Here is a 24,322-nt window from a genome sequence, read left to right on the forward strand (position 1 = left end):
AACAATCGTATGATGTTGTCAAGAAATGTATTTATATATTCACTTACACGTTGAATTATTTTGAACAATTGCTTTTCTATTACACCGACGTTGTTTAGAGCTCGATCGATTCTCATACAATACTGACGCTTTTTTTAACAATTTCAGCACGGACATGAATAAAGGAACTTAATAGATATGAATGCAAATCGTGCAACAAGTCATACACCACAAACAGCAAGCTGAATTTCCAGGTCAAAAACGGTAATGTGATTGTTATGCAACCGTCGGTTTAGTTCCGTTTACAACTTAAAAGTACACCAAATCAGAAATATGTACACGCTGGTAAATGTGTAGAACGATTATCAACGAAGCGGATTTGGGCAATCATTGTCGTCAGTATCACTGCAGGGAGAAACTGAAATGTGAACTTTGCCATGCAGAATTCGGCTATATCCGAAACATGGAAACCTAAAACGCCACGCACAGCATTGCGGTGAGGGTCAAAAGAAAACGCATACATTTGATGTTTGTCAAACATGTATAGATCCAAACGGGCCCTATATATGCACACCAGAGTTAAAAACTTGGGGGACATTTGCAGTGCATTAGTGTAAATAAGTACTGCATTTGTTCCTATTACATTTATTACAACATTTATTGCCAATAATGCAAAGCTAATTGTTATAATTAATAACTGTTCGACAACTGATCACAGGGGAAATATCACAGGGACTGGGCAAATACGCGAAACTTTCTGGTTTTGTATAAAAAACAAAACATAATGAAAATATTTATTTTGTGGTTTTTCTAATTTGCTTATTTAGTGGAGAATCAATGTAGTACGATATTTGACGACCTATCGCGCAAGCAAGTTTATTGGAAGGCGTAGTGGTACGAAAACGTACAATGTATTAATAGACATATAATAACGATCACTATACACAACTTCACCAAATAGCAGTACATAAATGATGTCAGCCGAAATAGCTCAGTTGGGAGAGCGTTAGACTGAATTTGTTTACTCAACAATCATCTAAAGGCCCCCGGTTCAATCCCGGGATCCGGCAGGAACGGAACAGTTCGGCGGTTGACAAAGTTTTTCAGTCAGGTTAATAAATATAATAAAGCTTTATTTTATGTAGACATTTTAAAATCCATTTTACTACAATTGGACATTTTTATTAAAATTAATGGATGCCGCGTGGTGACAACGTTAATTAAAATTTCTTACATCACTTAAATATCTTATAAAAAATACACGTGTTTTTATATTAACAAATAAATGCAAACAACACATATATTATCCGTGTATTTTTATGATTGTCTATCATACACCCTAAGTACTATCCCTACCACATATAGAACGCGAAGCGCGACACGTATTATTGATTGTAACAATGAGTTGCGATAAAGGAAGCAGCCGTTTCCCTAGAGTCAAGCACTCCTCGGAGTTTTTTTTTAATAACCACATAGTGAAAAACTGCTTGGTTAGGTGATTATGTCAACATTTTTCATCAGAAACGTACAGTGTCTTCATATCTATGAGCAGTTTTACCTCATTTAAAATGAGAAACATCGGGACAATAAGTCCAGAATTTTTTTCTATTAAATTTGACAAAATAAACAATTTCCACTTGTTTAAAAGATTTCACAACTTTCGTCTGAATCTTTCCAAACTTGCTAACTGTTTTTATATCAGTATTACTCGAACCCTATTGAAAATGATGAAAATCGGAGCAATAAATCTATTATGATCTTTGACTGAATTTCAAAGTATTGTGAAATGCAGCTTCTTTATGCAGTTTACAGTTTTCATTCAAAAAAACATTCAAACTTTTAGTGTTTTCATATCAATGAGTACTCGACCCCTATCGTAAATGAGCAACGTAGGAATGAGTTCAGAATCATCTCCCCTTGAAGTTGATAAAAATATGAAATTACGCTTACAAGATGAAGAAGATTTTTTTTAAACCTGCACAGTTCTGTTCAATTAATGAAAACTGCACACGGATGCCTGTAAAAAAGGAAACCAATGTAAATAAAATGAACTATGAAATATTTGGGGGCTACAACACAAAATCATAGATAATAGTTATTTGGGGGTTATAACACAACATCATAAATAATGGTTATTTGGGGGTTATAACACAAAATTATAGATAATGGTTATACATGTACCCGTATCTTTTTCTATTTTGTTTAAAATAATCGACCAATATATTAATATTTACAGTAGAAAAAAAAATCGTTCCATGTAACTTCATTGAGTGCCTTTTACACTGAAATTCCCGACGCCCTTTGATGCTTTGCATCAATACTTGTTCTATCCCTGAATTAAGTTGGGCAGTTGTTCGTCACAGCATAAGTAAGCGCACTTAGTACTGGCTAACACAGGAAAAGAGTGCGTATGATAACTGACTCTCGATAAACAAATCCTTTCCGGCTCAGGGTCTACATTTAAATTCCCCGGGTAACTTAAGTATACTACAAATGACTCGGAGTACGGAAAATATACTAAAAAGTATCACAGGGTACGACCCGGTTCCTGTAAGCGAACTTTCCGTTCCCGGTGTACATATAAGTATGATAGAGTACCCGCGGTACTTTTAAATAGTCGCTGGGCCAACAACAATCAATCGAGACAACCGCAATTGGTGATTGGCAGCTCAGTAACTACTTAAAGAGTATCCCATTTACATCAAGTATACAACAGAGTATCCGGAGTAACGAAAATAAACTGAAAGCTACGCCGGAATATGGCCGTATCCGGGATCCATTGTAGTATACTCAAGACTACCCGGGGTAATTTAAGTACGACCTGAGCAGTCAACGACTAAAGTAAAACCAAACTGACCGTCGTGATAAATCTGTATTACTTTTTAAAACGGCAAAAACCTACAAAAACATAAAAAAACAACAAACAAAACCGTTTTAACATGACCTTCAAACGTGTACAGCTGACAAAATTATTAAATATATACAGCTTAAAGTTGTTTTCAAATATGCTGAAGTGAACAGTTCTCTATTTGATGAATCATGCGCGACATACAATGCTCATAACACATATCTCAGTAATTACTTTTCATTTGCTCAGCACTTAGGCATTGCTGTCAAAGTCACGATCAACAACATCATATACATGTATGCAAATACGTTTAGAAAGCAACATGTTTGCCTCGTTAACTTTGTATCCGTATTGTGCTCGCATGGGTTGCTCACCCCTCACAGTGCTTAGGAATAATCTTAGAAACGTGTGTCCATGCGTTTACAGAAATACCCAATATCTTGTCTAAGCATATAGCTTTCCGGAGTTTTTTTTACCTAAATGAGTTTTGTATAAGCCGGTGCTCACGTCGCAATTTAATTCAAAGCCAAGTGGATTAAACTGTGAAAACACACTTTTACATGTACTTGGACATGCAAAGTTTGTTTTTGACGAATTCGGATGCAGTCCCCCAAACAAGCGCTTTCCCAACCAGAAAAAAGTTGTGTATATATATAGCACATGGTTCTTACGTCTTCACAGTCAAACCATTTTGACAACATCTAAAACAGTTGAAATGCAACATTGTCTAACGGAAATCGTCCACTTGATACTAAATTTAAAAACGGCACCATCGACACTATGCTCAAGGAGGATCTTCATAGCGTCGTTAAATAAAATGTTCGTAGTGTCACCTGCCGTGAATTCCTTACACGTATTATCTCTTTCAATGACCGATATGGTACCCGTTTCAGAGGTTACATAACCGTTTTTTTAGTAAAGGTTCGTCACATCTAATGAAGAATTAGTAGTTTCTCTTCCAAAACTGTCATTTGTTTCTGACATAAAGTCTAATTTTCTTGACTGTTTGACATTTGGAAAAAAATGGTAACCGCGTTGTCGTAAGATTGGTCGCATCAATCATGCTCTTTAATTTAGCTGATAGTTGAAAATGGTAATACTTCTGTTATGTGTTGTCTTACATGGAGTACTCATGAAAACGCGTTTCATACCCGGGTTTCTTTCAGATGTTTTTGTTGAAATTCAGGCAGCTTTCTCTTTTCACCAGCTGTATCTATTCTGTGAAGCAAGCATCAAGCCTTTCTGTGTCCTTCTTTTAAAAACTCCCACCTGTAAAAAGAGAAAAATATTAATCACCAGTGACACAATACATGATATATCGAACATTTTAACTTAGCGTTATATACTAATGCAGTTCGAACATAAGCAACGAGCATTGGTGAGTAGTTTTTATATTGACCAAATACACGTTTCTTTATTTAAACCATTCATGAAATAAGAAATAAAAAAATAACTGTGAATGAACAACATCAAATAAGAACACGAACATATTTACTTATTAAAATTCGCCTGCTAGTTGCTTTTATTTTACGAGCATTAACTTTCAGTCATAGAACAATAATACACAAAACTGTTAAATAAAATAGGTCACTTAAAATGGCTGAAAATGCGCATTTGAGCCACCTCCTGTCCTGAGCGCCTCCTCCTTGGCATTGGCTCCATCTCTTTTTGAAAATTGCAAAATTATGTAATAGATCGGCAAGAAGCCAGTGTGTTTGTGCATGCAACATATTCAACATGCTCACAGAAATTGTTTGCTGCCATTAGATATTTCTTTGGATAGACATTTGCTCGTTACGCAGGCAAAATACATCGATTTTCTTTTAAAACGTCACCCAGCAACAACTTATAAAGGTCCTCACGTTTCCAAATTGGTTGTGATTGTATGTTTCTGAATAGTTGTGAATGAATAAATCTTCGCTTAATCGCACTACATTGTCCGATTTAAAGAAAAAAGTGAAATATGTTGAAAAACATATAAAACCTACTCACCTTGTACAATTATCCGTAAAATTTCAAATCATCCGGTCATTAGCGCCAACTCGGAAGTAGCATTGGCTCATTTATTAATGCATCGCAAAAAAAATAGGTCACACTAAAAATTAGCAGAACTGGTTTAAACAATTGTATTGCTATTTTTTGTCTTCATGACTGACATTAGGACATTCACATTGGCAAATGTAATGGTACGTCTTTATGTCAAGGACAAATATCGGAGCAGAAGATTGTTCTAAGAGTCCATACTTAGCAATATATTGAGCTTCACATATTTGGCAGAATTGTTATATTAATGTTGATATATTTACATGTTATTCTGCCTTTGATTACATTGAACATGGAATGAAGATATTTTTATTTTTATTTCGGTAGCTCGATTCTTATTTTTGGCGATTTTTTTAAATAAATTTGTGGGGACTTGCATGATATGACCTTTATGATTCACAACGCTAACGTTTGTAATGATTTGATTAAGCCATGAACTTCTTAACAGCGAATCACTGCAGTGACTCTGGGCTTTGATTAAACAACGTTATTACTATCACGCTATAAGTAATGTATAACAAAACCATTCCATTATATTTTTTGCGCTTAAATGTTGTCGTTTATAACATATAAAGCCAATCTAATACAAAGTGTATGATTTCTAACTCGCGTGTTATTCTCTAATGGCACCAGACAAACATTTTGTTTGACTTGCACAATGTCACTTAACAGATTGCTTTGAAAATCTATTTGCACGAGTGCAGATGGGTTCAAACGAGTGCAGATGGGTTTGATGAATAATGCAACTAATAGTTTCTCTTTACATTCTAAATCGAGCCGTATTTTAAACCAGTAATGATTTAACAAATTTCTTAATACATTAACGATTTTAACATGTTTCAATTTATTAAAACTCTATCATTCATTATAAAGCTCAATAAATTGAACAATTTATTTCCTGCACTCGCGTTAATGGAGCGATTTCTAGATGGTATTAATATTAAAGTAAAACCTTTTAATTTAAGCTCGATTGTATGGAAACACTTAAGAGTATTAAAACGCTCTTAAGTACGTTTCCTGTGTAGAATCTGTAATTTGTATCTTTTTGGGATGTCAAACGAACGGCCCACATTTGGCATCAAACCCGTGACCTCCCAGTCGATACGCTGACACCATATCCACTACGTCATGGCGAAGTTTTATTTGAAGAAGAGGTGCGTTACAATTAATCTTATTTCAAAATATGTTAACTTGTTGTATTAAAATATCCATTTTCTAATTGTATTATCACAATGAATGCAGAATGTAATGTTTAAGGGTATACATGTTTTCTTGTATGACATCAAAAACACGATAGACGAACAAACTCGCTTGATGACCAGTCACATCGGTAGTCTGCATTATTTAACATGCGACATTTGGGACCGTCTGTATGTGTTCAGCGGACAGATTTCAGCTTTAATCAATACGCAGGACAATGGATGTGAAAGAAAATGAGGCATATGAAAATGCATTGTTAATCTAATCATGATGGCCGTATAGTCCATAAAGCTTCACCTGATATATATAAATCCATATGGGTCGTGCTCTGTGAAAAGGTGGTTAAATGCATGCGTGTTAAGTTTTGTCACGGAGTCCGCACAGGCTAATCAGGGACGACTCTTTCGCCTATTCTACTTTTTTCCTAATAAGAGACTATCTTGAAACGAAAACTGTAATAAAAAGCGAAATATTCGTCCCTGATTAGCCTGTGTGGACTGAACAAGATAATATGAGACGACACTTTACGAACATGCATTGAACACCTTTTTCACAGAGCATGGTCCATATATATTAGAAAAATGGTTCAACCAGTGTTATTAGTTATCTATCTATCTATCGTGCCGGCCGATTGTGATTAAATTTGTCCTGGGAAAAGCTCGCAAACTATTAGTTTTCAATTTGAAAATTCATAGTAGATATGCATATCGCATAAAGGGGATGTTCAGTGCACAGGGTCAATAACCCTTGCTTTTGTATTTGCTTTTAATTACCCGTTTTAAAAATCATATTACATATTTTTCCAGAGAATTTGCAGCATACATTGGCACTGCAGTTTATTCAGGGCGTATCTGAAGTACTATACGAATTATTAACTGCAATGGTAGATTATTCCTATGTACGAGAAGAGCAGTGAAAGAAACATAACTAATGAACAAAACCATACTTTGAGAGTTGTTTCCCTTATTGACCGTTATATTTAAAGTGAGCATATTTCTATATGAGTAATCAACGTGAATGTCTAATTGATGACAAATCTCATTGAAGGAAAAATGCTGTGCAAAAGAGCGACAACTCATGCCTCCGTAGTTTTGTGTTGGTTGTCATTTGTAATTATTTACCTTTAAAATTCAGTCTACTTAAAAATATTTTAGACCATATGCCAATCGAGCCATCAGACAAAAACCAAACAGGTTTTTATAGACCTTAACTTTATTTCGCGAAATAAAGGAAACTGATTGCGTTTAGTTTTATTCGCGAGACAAGATTGCAACAAATTAAAAACAAGATCGTCATACTTCTTGACTTCCTTTATGTCAGAATACTTGTTCTTCAACTAAATCAAAAAGTTAAATTATAACTGTAACGTGTCTAATGTTTGTGACTTTACTTGTACATCACCAAGAACTGAAAAAATATGACAAATTTAACCGAAATATATAATTCCCATCTGTTAAGCTTATATTCAGCCATTATTTTTTCTAAAAACTAAATTGTCTAAATGTACAAAAATATGTTTTGTCAATAGTCTATTAAGTTTTAAGACCCAATATGACATGCTGTTGCTGCAATTACATGTGGCCATAGTCGACTGTAAGTAATGGACGATGGTGTCATTTTAAGAGTCATTTACTGTGGCCATAATCGACTTGCAGAAATGAACGATGGGGTCATTTTAGGGGTCATTTACTGTGGCTATAGTCGACTTGCACTTAAAAACGATGGTGTCATTTTAAGAGCCATTTACTGTGGCCATAGTCGATCTGCAGTAATGAACAACGGTGCCATTATAAGAGTCATTTATTGTGGCCATAGTCGACTTGCCGTAATAAACGATGGTTATATTTATATTTTTAGAGTCATTTACTGTGGCCATAATCAACTGGAAGTAATGAACAATGGTGTGATTTTAAGAGCCATTTACTATGGCCATAGTCGACTTGCAGTAACGAACCTTGGTGCGATTTTAAGTGTTATTTACTTTGGCCATATTCGACTTCTAGTAAAGACTTTAGACTTTTTATAGTCAATAACAATAAATCGATTTTATAATAACCTACAGAGCTAAAAGATGAGGTGTACTAACGAATGCAATTTGAATAATTATTTTCTCACGCGATTGCTAGATTTTTCGGAGGAAACAACTAAAAAATAACATGAATTGTTTTAAATGTATTAAAACCGGTACCGTGCATAATACGAAAACACATATTTGCTTTATACTTTAACTTTAACCTTTTGAACATCATGCACAAACTATTAAGCGTTGAACTGTTTTGCTAAATAAAACAAAATTGTTACGTGATTTGGTGTTTCACTGCCTTTTTGCAGAGTATGGAAAAGAGACTGTGCAGACAAAAGTAATGGCTTATTAATATATAGGGGACACAACTCTTCCAGTGTACCAAAGGGAAACAACGGCAGACCCAGAGTACCCCGAGTATTAACGTATGCTTATAATTTTAAACTTATTACACACCAACTTTAGCCCTTATTAACCATTAGGCAGAGTGGGCACTCAATACAGTGATCTTTCACTCTGCGTCATTTCTGACGAGTACGAAAATATAATTCCATTTAATACTTGTTAAAGAAAATTGATCTAGATCATCTCCCATAGACACCAAGTACTGGTTATAGGGCCAGGAAACGGACTTGGGAGCGTTTCTATAGGCCCGAGGCTTCCGATGCAATCGAGCTAAAATAAATAACCCGTTGGCAATTAAATTAGGTAACCGGTATATTCATGACATCGCGACAATCGCGCGTTTCCCGGAAGTAACAATTTACTTATCGTAACGTTATCAAACAAGCGTCTGTCCCCAGACATTACCACCATTTTTATTTGAGCTAAAATGCATTAGGCCATAAGGGTTTTCGCAGTGCCGGTGAATCTTTCATCAGTTATAGATATTATAGTCATATATAGTATTTATATTTTTGGAAAAACATATTCAGGTAGGTGAACTGTTATCTATGATTATTATTGAAGCATATTTGAATTAAACACAATCTCAAATATGTTCACGAGTGTTAACAGTTTTTTAATATTTAAAATTTGGAGCAAAATCTCCAAAGCACCTTATTTGATTTTGGCGAAAGCATATTAAAATTTTCTAACTCACAAACATTGCTACACACACAAATACAGGGACCGCAATACGACTAAGTAACTATTCCCCACTTTTTCTAAGTGACTCATTCCCAATGTAGTAACTATCACGATTTACTAAGTCGTGGACAGAAGATAGTTTTTTCATGAGATTCCCTTAGTAAATCATGGGAACTGCATAGCAAACTTGTGCGGAAGAGCTAGTAATACTCGGTTACAATGCTTTAACTAGTGGGAACATAATAACTAACTCGTGCTATACGTGCAATAATCCAATTATCAGGTATGTGACCCTCTGTGTCTCTTTACATATATACTCACTAAGATTTAACCCATTTATGCCTAGCGTCTAAAAAAAAGCACTGGAAAACTGCGTAGACCCAGATGAGACGCCGCATGATGCGGCGTCTCATCAGGGTCTGCGCTGTTTTGTTTCTACGTTTATACTATGTTGTTTCAACGAACGGCGTATTAAAAAGTTTCCACTAGTAGCGTATTACTAAATTCTATCGATTTAGGCCATTTTGATTTTTTTTTGTGTTAATCGCTAAGTGTTAAAAAACATAGTCATAAAAACACCCAATATGTTAACAAAAATCTATTTTCTTGACTGCTTGGTAATAGAAAAATCATAATCATCACACTTTGATAATAGAAAGGCACGTAAAATATGATATAACCATATTTTAAGTACTTTTTTTCAATATAGCCTGCAATATTGATTAAAAGAGTAAACATATCAGCAAATGACTTAAATAATCAACAGAAATTTGCTTTAATGAAATAATAATTCACAAATTATTTTTTTGTTAATTATATGTAGGCCTACAAGACTTTTAATAATACGCAAAAATGTAAACATAAGTTTACAATGAATTATTGTCAGGATGTGGCACCTTGTTATTTTAATGACAGAGGCACTTTCTGTGATCAATATACTCGCAATATATAACGCAAATCCATCCAACGAGCTTCTTTTTAAAAACATGATTATGACGAAAATATCATTCAAATTTTGGGTCGACAAACACGCATACTTGTGATTGACCAATCAATAGGTAGACCATGCAAAAAGATAAATATGTTTGTTCCTACTGTTAATCAGACGGGGGCCAATCACATAATACACATGTACATTCTATTCGAATTTAAATGTTGACTTGTTATTTTGGATTTTACTGTTTTTGATAACCTTTTTTTTCGGATTTTAGAAATGAGGCTACTTCCGGTTTTTCTCGCATGCGCAGTGAGTGTAGCGGTCGTTTACATCCAGCAGGGTGCTGCACAAGCGGTCACGTACGGGGTGTTCGGAGCGAACGGCGGATATTTGCGTAAGGCTTCGTTTGTTACCACAACTTTCCGGCTGCTTTTGGGAACAGCGAATCTGTTCTGCCGGGTCGCGACGGTCAAATATCAACTGTCAAATAAGCGAAAATCATTACTTAATTTATGCAATACAAATAGGTCTACACACTGATTATATTTATTTTCAGCCCCGTCTCTAAGTCATAAGTGCATTACTGGAAAAGAAATACGATTCAATCTACATATATTACAATTCACCACATCATTCGGCTATCTCTTGCAATACCACTGATATAGTTATTCTTGTCATAAACGTGAATATATAGTCTATATAATGACAACACAGCATCTTGTGAACCTCAGATAAAATAGTATCGCCTCGCGTAATTTATACGATCGCTCTAACAAACAACCCTTGCACTTTTTCTTTTTTGCGTTAATAATGATCCGGTATGGGTTAGGATAAATTCATTCGCATTTATCAGAAACATATTTTACACACGTATGAGAAATGATTTAGCTATCAAACATTATTTCCATTTATATCATTATTTATGCCTAGCGTCTAGAAAAAAGGCCTTGGCAAACAGCTTAGACCCAGATGAGACGCCGCATGATGCGGGTCAGGGTCTGTCCTGTTTGCTTAAAGGAATTTCTGTAAGAAATAGTCTAAATATAGAAATAAATATACTAGACATCCCTAATTTTGTAAATAAATTGATCCAAGTTAGAAGGATAGGAGAGTTCACTAGGTATAAATGGGTTAAAATATAATACATAACAGCGAGTGAAATCCCAAAATAAGATGTTTGCTTTAACAAATATCGTTAACCTGTTTACTATATTTAAGTTATTCTCGACTCTTTAAAGCATTATTAATAAAATAAATCTACCGAATCACTGTGTAACAGATCTTTGTTTATATAAATAGATATATCAAGAAAGTTGATTATGCGATATGATGCAATTTAAAGAAAATGATGGAAAACTCGACCAGGAATACACACACAATTTAGGATCGGCAACACAAATTAAGGTCAGTCGGGGTAGCCGAAACAAGCCACTTTTACTTGTTATTCTTAACTGGAATTATTTTTCCTGGTACTTAGATAATTGTCATTGTTGAGCACAACATTAAATCGTTTAAAAACATGAAGATGTAATTTCAATTTCTTCCCGCAGTGGGTGGATTTATAATTCTCCTTGCGCTGCTGTATAACAGTCGTCAGAGCAGCGTGAATCCTTCTGACTTTCGCCGTTACATAGGTATGTGTACTCTACTACAGGTAAACCTTCATGATTTGATTTCCAACTTCCGCTGCTGAAAAGCGTGACCAGACTCGCGCATAGCTAAAAGACAACTGCTAGTTAAGAAGTTATTTTGATAACTATTAAGTCACGTTCTTAGAAAACTGGGCATATTGCATGTGCGTAAAGTGCCGTCCCAGATTAGCCTGTGTAGTCCGCACAGGCTAATTAGGGACGACACTTTCCGCTTTTATGGTATTTTTCGTTTAAAGGAAGTCTCTTCTATACGAGAATCTAGTTTAGGTGGCAAGTGTCGTCCATAATTAGGATGTGTGGACTGCACAGGCTAATCTGGGACGACACTTTACGCACATGCATTAAGACCAGTTTTCTCAGAACGCGACTCTATGGTCTACTGACTTTGTATGATAGCTAACAGCGTTGTGCAGCCAACCAGTAGTTGAAAGCTCCGGTCCGGTAGTCGCATACAAGATACAGTCTCGAAAATACCCGGGAGTTGGCGAACGGGTATCAGGGTTGATCGCAAGCTCCAGGTCTAGATCAGTGTATTATCACTAGTCTGTAAAATATTAGGAATCTACCAGTTTTACAACGAATACACGTCTTTTTTTCCCTTTTTTGCGATACGACTGATTTTGCTGTGTCGCACGATAAGGCGTTGGTCATTAAATGGTGTTATGTTTTATGATTGAATGCACAACGAAACACAAAGATTTTATTTTATCAGACACATGAAGTTTAAATTTGGCTCGGTATTCAATGCGCAATAAGCAATACATATTACCTAGCCAACTTGTTATCAGTGAAAACATTCTGAGCAGTGTATATTAAAGTATGTAATGATTTTTAGGTCAGATTTTTTCTGCCGTGCTAAGATAATACTGACCTCAATGTTTGACATGCATCCGAAGTTAAACCATCAAATGGAGAGACACTTTACTGTTAATTCTGCAAATATATTACATAACCCTTGGCAATTAATTGTTTTGGCGAATGCGAGTATTTTGAATGATCTATTCGAATGTATGTTAATTGATACTTTAAAATTAATGTTTGATTCATGAATACTTAACTTAAAGTTTCAGTTGACACGTTTGAAATACATTTTGTTGTGAATTAGAACCAGGAAAAAAATCCCAAGAAGAGCTTTTTTCCGCAATTTTAACACGAACGATATCCGTGTACATTGCTCCATATTATAACGGTTTGGCGTCGCTGACATATCAAATCTATCATCGAAAAATAGGAACTAATCTTTATTATCATCCGGTTAACTTCTAGTCAGCCAGATGGCTTATCAGGTCTGTCGGCAGCAGTGAAATGAGCTCCATACGTTTGAAATACATGAAGATATTAATTTATTTTGATAACAATGCCAATAAACCCCTCACTGAAATATCTACTTGACTACACTCAGCTGTTTTATTCCGAGCATATTACACGTACATCGGTTTTCTTATTAAGTTTACGACTTTTTCGAGTGTGTTCTAAAGAAGTGTGTTTGAGGTATGTTTCGATTGTAATAAAATAACATTGTCCGCTTACGATTAATTTCGTATTGAGAAGATAGTTGAAGGTTAACGGTTCGCTTGCACATACTAGTTACATCAGCCATAGACGGGACGGCAGCTGTTGCAGACATAGCAGCAACACATACAGAAACAGGAACATCAACCACATAGAACTAGCAGCAACAAGATCATAAAGGACAGCAACGACACCAATTGTTACGACTGCATCAGAAAGAACTTCGCCAAAGGCCAAAGACCAACGATACTATTTGTTAGAAAGAAATTTGATTGTTGATTGATGATTTGTTAGAAAGAAACTTGATTGTTGATTGATGATTTGCGATTAGTGTTCCTTCCCATGTACATAGTTAATCGACATAGCTTTGTTAAGCCATGCCTTGTTTAATCAAAGCGCTGAAGGCACTGAAGTTGTTCGCTGTTGTCGTCCTTGATTAGCTTGTGCGCATTGAACAGGCTAATCAGTGTGCATATGCTAATCTTATTTGACGTGCATTAAGCCCCGTTTTCCCTGAAAGCAGCCAATATGTACAGATTTCAATGATTAACACTAGACTGGCCAAGGTCGTCTTACAAGCTGGTATATACACTCACTGCTAGAGCAGAATCATTTGTCGTCTGCTGCAGACAGGCAGCGGTAATCGTCCCTAGCAGAGTGAGTTGCGGTTCTTACCGTACTTAAGGCTTCTAAGCACATACTGATTTGCAAAATATGCTCTGTAAATTTAGTTAACCGCTAACGCGACCAACTAAAAATGTTTTGATTTTTATGCGGTTGCGTCATGGTCTTTGTGTATCACAACACAAAAAATGTATCAATAAATAATATATCAATGTCTCTTTATGATCAATGCATAACATTTGCACTCAGGAACAAGTATATCCGTTTTTGCTTACTCGCTCTCGTCGAGTATTTGTCGCATGACCTCCATTAATTAATATAGGTAAAACAATATTGACAAAGAAAACAGCATTGACATTGATCTAATTGTTATCATAATTCATGTTTAATAAGGTGAATATACATGACTGCAACTTTTATTGCCGAATTTATCACAGTTTACGTTTTGAGAAATATATATTTTCCATTTGCCGAGTATGATTCGATTTAAGTGTATTAAATTACATCAGCGCGTTTGATTAACTTTTATAAACGGCCTTCGCAAGCTCAGTTAAATTCGCACGACATACAAGATGGAAACAAAAAGGAAATTTAGAAGTTCAGGGACAAATTAAGGACTTCTGACAGAGCGTGCAATGGCTTAGCACACATGGGTATTCGTCGTCGATGCCATGTGGGACCGTACCATATTTATATTAGTGAACGCAAGTCGTTTTCTTTCATGTTTTCCCCCATTGTATAGACAATGACACTCTGTTCATTTTGGTCTTCAAGAAAACAATCCGATCACCGTTGACTTTAATGTTTCATGGTCAAATACTTACTTTTATAAGTTTTTGAATGCTTCTTAAAATAATTTGGGGGGAATAGAAGTATTGGGTGTACACCTGTATTCAGTTTTAATGTCAATTAGACTACGCTTCTTTAGATACCAAACCAGGTTAAACAAGAGCATGGTACACGTCCGAATAGTAATCTAACTCATCTTGAATAACAGGCTTTAGGGGCTAGTAAGTAATAGATGGCAATTCATTCACACCGTATGCATATTGTACGTTGAGGTCAGAGGCGAGGTTTTTACAATTCACACACGCTTGCGTGCGTGGAAATGCATGCATAAAAATCGGATAAGAAGAACTAAATACATAAGTCTTACATTTCATTATTTTTAAATATGCATCTTTGTTTAATCTCCAAATGCCATGTAATTTATTTTGATAAACAGATCGAAATCTCCAAGTATCAGAAAACAAATCTGCCATAAAATATCGCAGCACCAGCGTGAAACTGCGGACATGCATATGATAATGTTATTTATTTATATGCACACATCAGATATACTTGCTATATAGTTCGAGCAACCGGTATTTCTCTTACTCGTAGACTAAATTTCGGATGATATTGGATGAATAATTGGTTCGTTGCAGTGAACCTTTTGAACGAAGCTCGGCAACGATTAATTCTACAGAGTGATACAACCCATAATGTATTTCATAGCGGTAAAGGGCTTCATATTTATTAATAGGAATACGTTTTTTGTAAGAACAAATAACCTTATAAAACTAATAGCATCTACTTTACAAAAATCTACTAAACTACAACTATAAGGGAACAAATATTACACAAAATTTGGAATACATTAAAACAATACATCAAAAATACGCTTACGAAACAGGCACTGCTTTGGCTAAATTGCAAAGCGATTGCACATCGTCTTTAAAAGAGACTTAGGACAAACACTAATAGCCCTAAAAAAATCCATAAAAAATACGCTTACGAAACAAGCACTACTCTGGCTAAAATGCAAAGCGATTGCACATCGTCTTGCAAAACAGACTTAGGACAAACACTTATAGCCATAAACATAAAACCTAAACTTTAACCCATTTATGCCTAGCGTCTAGAGCGTAGACCCAGATGAGACACCGCATGATGCGGCGTCTCATCAGGGTCTGCGCTGTTTGCTTAAAGGAATTTCTGTAAGAAATATTCTAAATATAGAAATACATATATTAGACATCCCTAATTTTGGAAATAAATTGATCCAATTTAGGATGGGAGAGTCCACTCGGCATAAATGGGTTAAAAATAAAGTAAGTGCTGCGTTTGCACAAACATTCAAAAGATTGACGCATTTTTCTGCAAACCAGAACACACGCTGCTGAGATATAACTGCTTGTGCATGTCACGGGCTGAAGTTTTTTTAGAAACCTTGTTTCTGGAGATAAAAGATAAGATGGTGAAATTTTATCTCGGCAATGTCATGCGGATGAATCAATATCGCTATTTCCAGGAATAAAACACCCCTGCGAAGACCATATCTCTCTTCGAGAAACGATTGCACGGCGTTGGGTTAAGCTAATCCTCAAAATTCGAATATTCTCACATTTGTATCGGTTGCGAGACGTGTAAACGAATCAGAAGTTATCACTCCATGCTGAAGACTACAGCTAATATAACACTAAAATTCGTGGATCAAGCTGTTAATTTGACCACCTAAACGGTCATCGGAAGTTGAAGCAGCAGCGTGCCGGGTCACACACTAAGGTAGAACATTTATATTATCGCACACCAAAGACAGGACGTTTTACCAGAAGCAAAAACCAGCGATTTTTCCAGACGCGTGAAGCTGTAAACTGTATATAAACACCATTTTGACTCGGACTATTTTTTGTTCTATAAGTTAACATAGAAGATGGCTGGAAAACCGGAGCTTCCTCACGGGTACCTGGGTGCTCAGTCGAAATTCGAGGAGTTTGGGCTCTCAACAGAGAGCCACTTTGAACCGGAAATCCATACGGACACCAATCAGGTACGACATGTCTTTTTGCAATTAATTTCGTTCACATTATTTTGTGTATGCCAATGTAATTATTTTTTTTTAAATTCTATTTATTGGTTTATTTAAAATGTAGATTTTTTTAGCTCAGTTACTTAGTCCTGCACTTATGTATTGTTACCATAAAAAGAATTTGGTCTTCTATACCAAGAAACATTTCGATGTTTATTTTGCGTACTTTCTTTATTAGCAGAACACATATCGAAAACCGTTTAAAACGTGTGAATGTAAAAAAATATACCTAAACTGAAAATGAAGCTTTTTTCTAAACTCAGACCTGATTTGCAATCGTTTGGAATAAAGACACAAACTTTACTTCATTATTTGCTCGTTGCCAATATTTCTTGTGTTACGTTCAAAATTAAATAAGTCAAACCAGAGACCGTTTCATGGAGCGGCCTATAAAACAAGCTAATGTATACAAATACATATATCTTCTTTACCGAAAGTTTTTGCGTCTTTTCTTATGTAATCTGAGAACATATCAACAAAAAAGAAACTAAACATAATGCAAACAAATGGTTTGTTTGCTTTTATTGTTTACTTTACAGCAAACCACGTATTATATCATATATTTTTGCCTAAATGTGTTCTTTAAATAAAATTAAGCCCTCGAAAATTATTTCCGATATTTAGCCATAAACACATTAATGTTTTGTAATGGGCTTGACCACAAAATGGAATGCACCAACATGTAACATAAGACATTGACTAAAACACTCGTAAATGTTCTATGTTATGGGTGACTATGTACCCTTGCCCGCCTTTAAGACAAGTTTTTTTTTATGATTGACAGATGAACTTTCTGATCTCTTCTGATACCATATCTTGCGCATTAATCACATCAGCAAAGGTTTAAGACGCCCAGCCAACACATTTGAAAGACATTAAAAGCCACAAGCTGTCTATGATTATCATGTAATAAATGTACTTTAAGATGCGTTTGCATTTCAATAGATCGTAGAATAGTCGTGTGTTTTATCAGTTTTCTTTTTCCACAAATTAAACCAGAATTATATGAGTCGCGCACTTACACAGTGCATGCTGGTTAAGTGTCGTCCATAGCCGCGCACTTACACAGTGCATGCTGGTAAAATGTCGTCCAGAGCCGCGCACTTACACAGTGCATGCTGGTAAAGTGTCGTCACAGATAAACCTGTGCAGTCCGCACAGTCTAATATGAGTTGACAGTTTCCTTCTAGACTGGATTTTCGTTAAAAAGAGACTTCCTTTAAACGAAAAATTATATACACGTGCAAACTGTCGTACCTGATTCGCACAGGCTTACATGGGACGACAAATTAAGGACATGCATTTAGTCTCGTTTTACCAGAAAGATGTTAATATAAAAAATACATCAATAATAATATTCAAATACGAACACAATTATTTTTGGATGAAACATTTCAATTAAAATAAACGATTCCTTTCTCGATAGAACATGACATGTATGCCTAAATTTCAGATCACATTTACTTGGGAAATTCTCTGATTTTAGATGGAATTAAAAAACGAGCAGATGAAATGCTTTTCGAAAATGCATTATTATAATAGATAATCTGTACAAATCATTTTATAAGTTTAAGTTTTAAGCAAACAACCATTCGAGCAAATGATTTCCAAATGTGACACCCAGTGTACTATGACATTGGTATATTATTTATGTGTTTTATTCCTTGTTGTACTCAAAAAGCGTACACGATAACTCGCTCTAAATGCAGTCTTCACTGCAGTGATTGTTAAGCCAATTTGGACCGTTAAAGGGACCTTTTCACAGATTTTGGCATATTTTGAAGTTTGTCATTAAATGCTTTATATTGATTAATGTAAACATTGGATTTTAAAAGATCCAGTAAAAAATCAAGAATAAAATTAAAACAGGAAAAATAAGTAGCCGGTACCAGGGCTCGAACCAGTGACCCCCGGAGTCCTGGAGTTAGCCTGAAGTAAAAACGCATTAACCCTCTCGGCTATTCCGCCGAGTATACGCAGGGTTCGTATTTTATACATTATATAAGCAATCTTCGTAGTTTCGTAAATTTAAACGACAACAACAGAACTCTCCAAATTATTCAATCGTTTCGCGTTGCAACGCTTTATAATTTTTAGGTTTTCAAATCGTCAAAAGATACATATAATGGCTATATTGGACTATGGTAAATGTTCAGTAATACTGTTTCCTCACAAATATCATAACTAAATCGAAAATTTGCGAATCTGAAACAACTTTTTTTAATTTTGTCAATTTACCAAACCGTGAAAAGATCCCTTTAAGGGCCCCATTCAGTATTAAATGTGCCGTCTTTTTTTAACATTTTGCAATCAACAAATTAAACAAAAACATTGAATGCATTGATTTAACTTTTATTTCCTTTCCTTTCTTTCTTGCAAGATGTTTTCTAGACATTAATAATAAAAGGTAAAACGTGTTCCAATTCATGTCAACGAATTGCGTAATGTTAATACTTACATATTAGTTTTATTCATACACTCGAATGAATGATAACCTCTCTCATTATTAAAAAAATCTGTAAAGATCTATTAAAAACAACGCTTATCATCACATTTAATCTACATTTAAATGCACCGATGCCAAATTCACAACGAACTAAGCCCCCCTTTTCTTTATCGGTACATGTACATTTCAGTTGGAGGTAAAGATCCGTACGAGCAAGCCCTCTAAGGTCACGGCCAATCTGACGCATTGCGGAAGGTCCGAGGAGTTGCCTCAACACGTGTTCACGCAGACCAAAGACAACGTCGTCTCCTTCCTGGTGTCCCTGCCCGAGGTGGGATACTACAAACTTCAGATCTTCGCCCTTCTGTTGCCCGACGACAGCAAGACGCTTCCGGGAGTTTACAATTATCTCATCAACTGCACCAAGCTCTCAAGCGCGGTCGTTAATTACCCGAAGCAGTTTGCGCAATGGAAGGAGGGCTGCTACATCGTCGAGCCAGCCAGTCTCAGTTCCCATGGCAACCTCTCTAACGTCCGTTTCGAGGCTTTTATACCGAACGCCAAGTCATCCGCCATCGTCGCCGACGGAACCTGGTCACACCTGTCTCGGAACGCCGCCGGTCTGTGGGAAGGCCGCGTTGACCTCACCCCGTACAAAGGTCGCGACGCCAAGGTCACACTGAATGCCAATTATGGCGAAGACAATAAGTTTTCCACCCTTCTCGAATACAGAATATAAACTCATAAATTAAAAACAGCACTTTTTGTACAGCATATTTGGATATGTACAGGTCTATTAATTGCTGTGCTTGCGTATTTTGCATGAAATAAGATTAATAGTTAGTTCAGGTTAATTTTGCTTCAAAAATGTATAGCATTGTATTTTGCAATTTAACACTGGTTTTATTTAATTTAACTTTACTCACATGGGGCAACTGATTGAGTAAGGCTTTAGTTGTATTACAGCGGTATATATATGAACCGGTACCTGGGAAAACCGTGCATTTTGAACGAGCTTAAAGCATCGACACAGATTCCCTTTGCTGTCAGTGCAGGCTAATGCATAGGCTAATCCGGGGCGATATTTTATAAACATACATTAAGTCCGATTTTCCACGGACCGGCTCGCTTGTATAAGAAACTATTAACAAGCATACGTCTCCTCTTATTATAATAAATATGCAAGATAACTTTTCAAATATTTATAATGTAATGGATTCGTGTAGTAAAAATGTACAACAATGTAAAGTGATATGTTCTTTGTACTGAGAGTATTCACAATGACGCGGCATTGTTTATGTAATTGTCTAATGCTGAAAGTATAATGTGTAATGTTTTCATAGGAAATATAATCATGTGCATTAGTGTATCACACTATACGTATTAATATAAAAACTTAATAAGAAGAGTGTATCTTTTTGTCCTGGGTTGATCGGAAAGAATCGGATATTGAAAACGTATTCAATAGTTTAGTTATTTATTGCTTTGTACATAATATATAAAAGCTTGATATAGCTTATAGCTGAATACACATCCCAACAACATCGGATTAAGCCGTCCCGAAATACAAATGTATTAATAAAGATAAAATCATTTGAAGAAATTATTTTTAATGGACACTTTACTATTCAAAAGTCTTCATTGAATCCGATGGCGAGGCAACGTTTTGTTTACCATGTCCTGTATTGGATAGCTCGAGACCTCCGTGGACTATAGCTGCGTTATACCATGTCCTGTATTGGATAGCTCGAGACCTCCGTGGACTATAGCTGCGTTATACCATGTCCTGTATTGGATAGCTCGAGACCTCCGTGGACTATAGCTGCGTTATACCATGTCCCGTATTGGATAGCTCGAGACCTCCGTGGACTATAGCTGCGTTATTCCATGTCCTGTATTGGATAGCTCGAGACCTCCGTGGACTATAGCTGCGTTATTATGTAACATGAACATTCATCTTACATGTACACAATAATATATAGAAGATAACAATACCAGATTCCATAGACGTTATTTAAGCATACAAATGAATTGTACACTCATTTAACATAAACATGTATTAGTTATATACTATTTGTGCCTGACATTAAAAATCATACGTACCGAACTTTATTTAGACATTGAACACACCCCAAAGCGATGGAAAAGGAAGCCCACATCAGAATATACAGTTGTACAAAAAACTTCTTATTTCATTTGCTAAAATTGTTGTACTCATAAGATCCTGTAAGAATTGATCTATTCTTCGGATTTGCGGTGTTTGTTGGTCAATACACAACTCTTTGTCGTTCTAATAGGTGATTACAAAAACCTCTTGATACAGATCCTTAATGCTACAAATCATTGTGCATTGGTCGATAAAACAGCATATGATACACACATTGATAATTTTGTGTTTTTAAAGAAATGTAAAAGCAATTGAGCGTTAGTGATTAAAAAAGGTTAGCAATTATTCCCAATGTGAATTATTACATAAAAAGATTATAGAATTCATTCATGTTGATATAGTACAAACAGCGACATATACAATATATATTTAATATAAATACGGGTTAAAAAGCATTTAAATAATAAAGCTAACACAAAAATAACAGATTGGCGAGTGCATACACAAACTCATTAAGTGCTTTCGATGAATCAGCACAGAGAAATGATTAACCAATTAATGCCTAGTGGACTCTCCCATCCTTCTAAATTGGATCATTTTATTTCCAAAGTTAGGGATGTCTAGTATATTTATTTCTTTATTTGGAATATTTCTTACAGAAATTCCTTTAAGCAAACAGCGCAGACCCTGATGAGACGCCGCATCATGCGGCGTCTCATCTGGGTCTACGCTGTTTGCCAAGGCATTTTTTCTAGACGCTAGGCATAAATGGGTTTATAACATCTATGAAGAGTCAACAACTACATGCATAAAATACAACATTAAATAGAGAATAATAGGTTAGTGTTGATTATAGATCAGGTTTATCATGCGAGGCTTAGAAAACAACAAGCACGAGCCTTGGCGAGTGCTTTTTCGTTTTCGTGCCGATCATGATAAACCTGATCTATAATCAACACTTATCTATTATTCTATTTATCCCACTTTATATTTTGTTAACCTTTTTGTTTAAACAAAATTAGTTTGACTGGATAATGTCGCTGGATTTATGACGTCATTTCGTCGAAATATTGACGTCATTTCCTGCCGTTGATTATAGATGATATTTCATCAACGGGGCTTTAATCAACCGAATTCGCTGTAAAAGTGGGATAATATATGGATATAACACTATAAACCTAATCACCACAGGGTTAATCTTATCTACAAAATATTATTTAATTTTAAATAGCAAATCTTACTTAAAGAACCATATATAAACAAGACTATTGCCAAGCAATAGATGTCCCCTACCGGCTCCAGCATTGTCAGATTTAAAAAAAATAATATATTAGTTGCCATAGCAACCAGAATTTTTGACGTAGGAACAAAATGAAATGACGTGCATAATGTCCTTATTGTCATCTATCCATGTTTAAAGTTTCATGAACAAATATTAAGAACTTTTAAAGTCAACGCAGGATCCAGAAAAGTGTGACAGATAGACTGACAGACTGAGAGACGCACAGAGCGCAAACCATAAGTCCCCTCCGGTGAAACCGGTAAAGGGCAATTACTATTTCAAACAGCACCTGAATTGTGACATGCAATGAAACTTCTAGTTTTCAAAAACAATATGACTAGAGCTAGCAAATACGCTATTAAAATGTAAGATAGTGTTTGTTCATCCTCTCATGTAAAACTTTTATATTTTTGACATCCATCTATTTATCAATACTGTCTTCGTCACTGTAGTTGCGTCCCTTGAATAAGATGGGTGCGTTTTTTGCACGTGTATAATTTTGTCGATTGTTTCAATATTCAGCAAAATGGGAGTGGATATTTTGTGGTTAAACAAACACGTGCCAAATGTGTAAAGGTGCTTATTTTGTCTAAAGGAGTTAAAAAGTCGATCTCTTTCATTTGGCGCCTGAGCACGTGCATGGCTATCTTGATAATTCTGTGTGGCGATGTGGAGAGAAATCCTGGTCCGCCCAGACAGGACCCGGCACGTAACAAAAAGCAGCCTCTAGACTCACGGGCCTGTTAAGGTCTCTCTTAAGCCACAACCTCTCGATACGATACATTAGACGGCGTGGTGACGAGGCAGCGGACATTGTCATCGTATGCCTTTTCTCAACCGTCGCCATCGCCATTGAATAACAACGGAACTACTCAAAACAGCCAAAATAGGTCAACCATTGATTCCAGTAATGATTCTGAAATGTTTACTTTTCTAAGAAATATGAATATCGACCTTGATAAACAAAATGAACGCTTAGTCACAGAAATCGGCGGTATAAATACTAAGATTGACTCAATTTTTTCAACCATTCGCGAATTTAAGCAAGACAATGACCGGCTTAGTAGCGATAACTTATTACTACGGGAGGAAGTGTCACAAATGAAGAATAAGTTGGATCAGATTAAAAATCAATCCCGACGAAACAATCTTCGCTTTAACGGTATAGACGGAAGTATAAATGAAAACTGGGATGTTTCGGAAAGAAAAGTAAGCTCATTTCTAAAAGATACATTGAATTTTGGGGACGAAGCAGATATGTTCGAAATCGATCGTGCATATCGCATAAAATCTCGGGACCCAAGCAAATGTACAATCATGGTACGGTTTTCACGGTTCAAGGACTGTGAACTGATTTTAGGACGGGCGAACAGGCGGTTACAACATATTCGGTCACACTCTGTTCAACAGGACTTCAGTGACAAAGTACGTAAACATAGACACATTCTCGGAGAGCGTTTGGTACAAGAAAGAAGAAATGATAACTATGCTGTAATACGTTATGATAAATTAATTGTGAATGACCAAGTGTACAAATACAAGGACATTACACAGTCAGTTGTTCCCATTGGTTACCGGCGACCTACAACTCGACAACGTCCTGCACGTGGGATACCACGTTGTCACCCAGACAACAATAATGATGCACATCACCGATTGGATGGTAACAACAGGATCAACCACGTGAATGATGACGTAAGTGAACGCATACCGCACAATGATGGGAATC

General features: G+C 35.8%; 1 protein-coding gene across 2 annotated transcripts; it reads left to right on the forward strand.

The window, feature by feature from the left end:
- The first annotated feature begins 16,160 nt into the window (after positions 1-16,160).
- On the forward strand, positions 16,161-20,664 carry LOC127871053 (uncharacterized). Of its 2 annotated transcripts, XM_052413680.1 has the most exons (3): positions 16,161-16,454; positions 16,591-16,719; positions 19,395-20,664. In XM_052413680.1, exons 2-3 carry the CDS (start codon positions 16,603-16,605, stop codon positions 19,941-19,943), a joined length of 666 nt encoding a protein of 221 aa, XP_052269640.1. In that variant the 5' UTR covers positions 16,161-16,454; positions 16,591-16,602; the 3' UTR covers positions 19,944-20,664. The 2 variants fall into 2 exon arrangements, with proteins under 2 accessions (XP_052269640.1, XP_052269639.1); XM_052413679.1 differs by having other exon boundaries at positions 16,168-16,719.
- Positions 20,665-24,322: the final 3,658 nt, after the last annotated feature.

The sequence above is a fragment of the Dreissena polymorpha genome, chromosome 3, assembly GCF_020536995.1.
Source record: "Dreissena polymorpha isolate Duluth1 chromosome 3, UMN_Dpol_1.0, whole genome shotgun sequence".
Lineage (NCBI taxonomy): Eukaryota > Metazoa > Mollusca > Bivalvia > Myida > Dreissenidae > Dreissena > Dreissena polymorpha.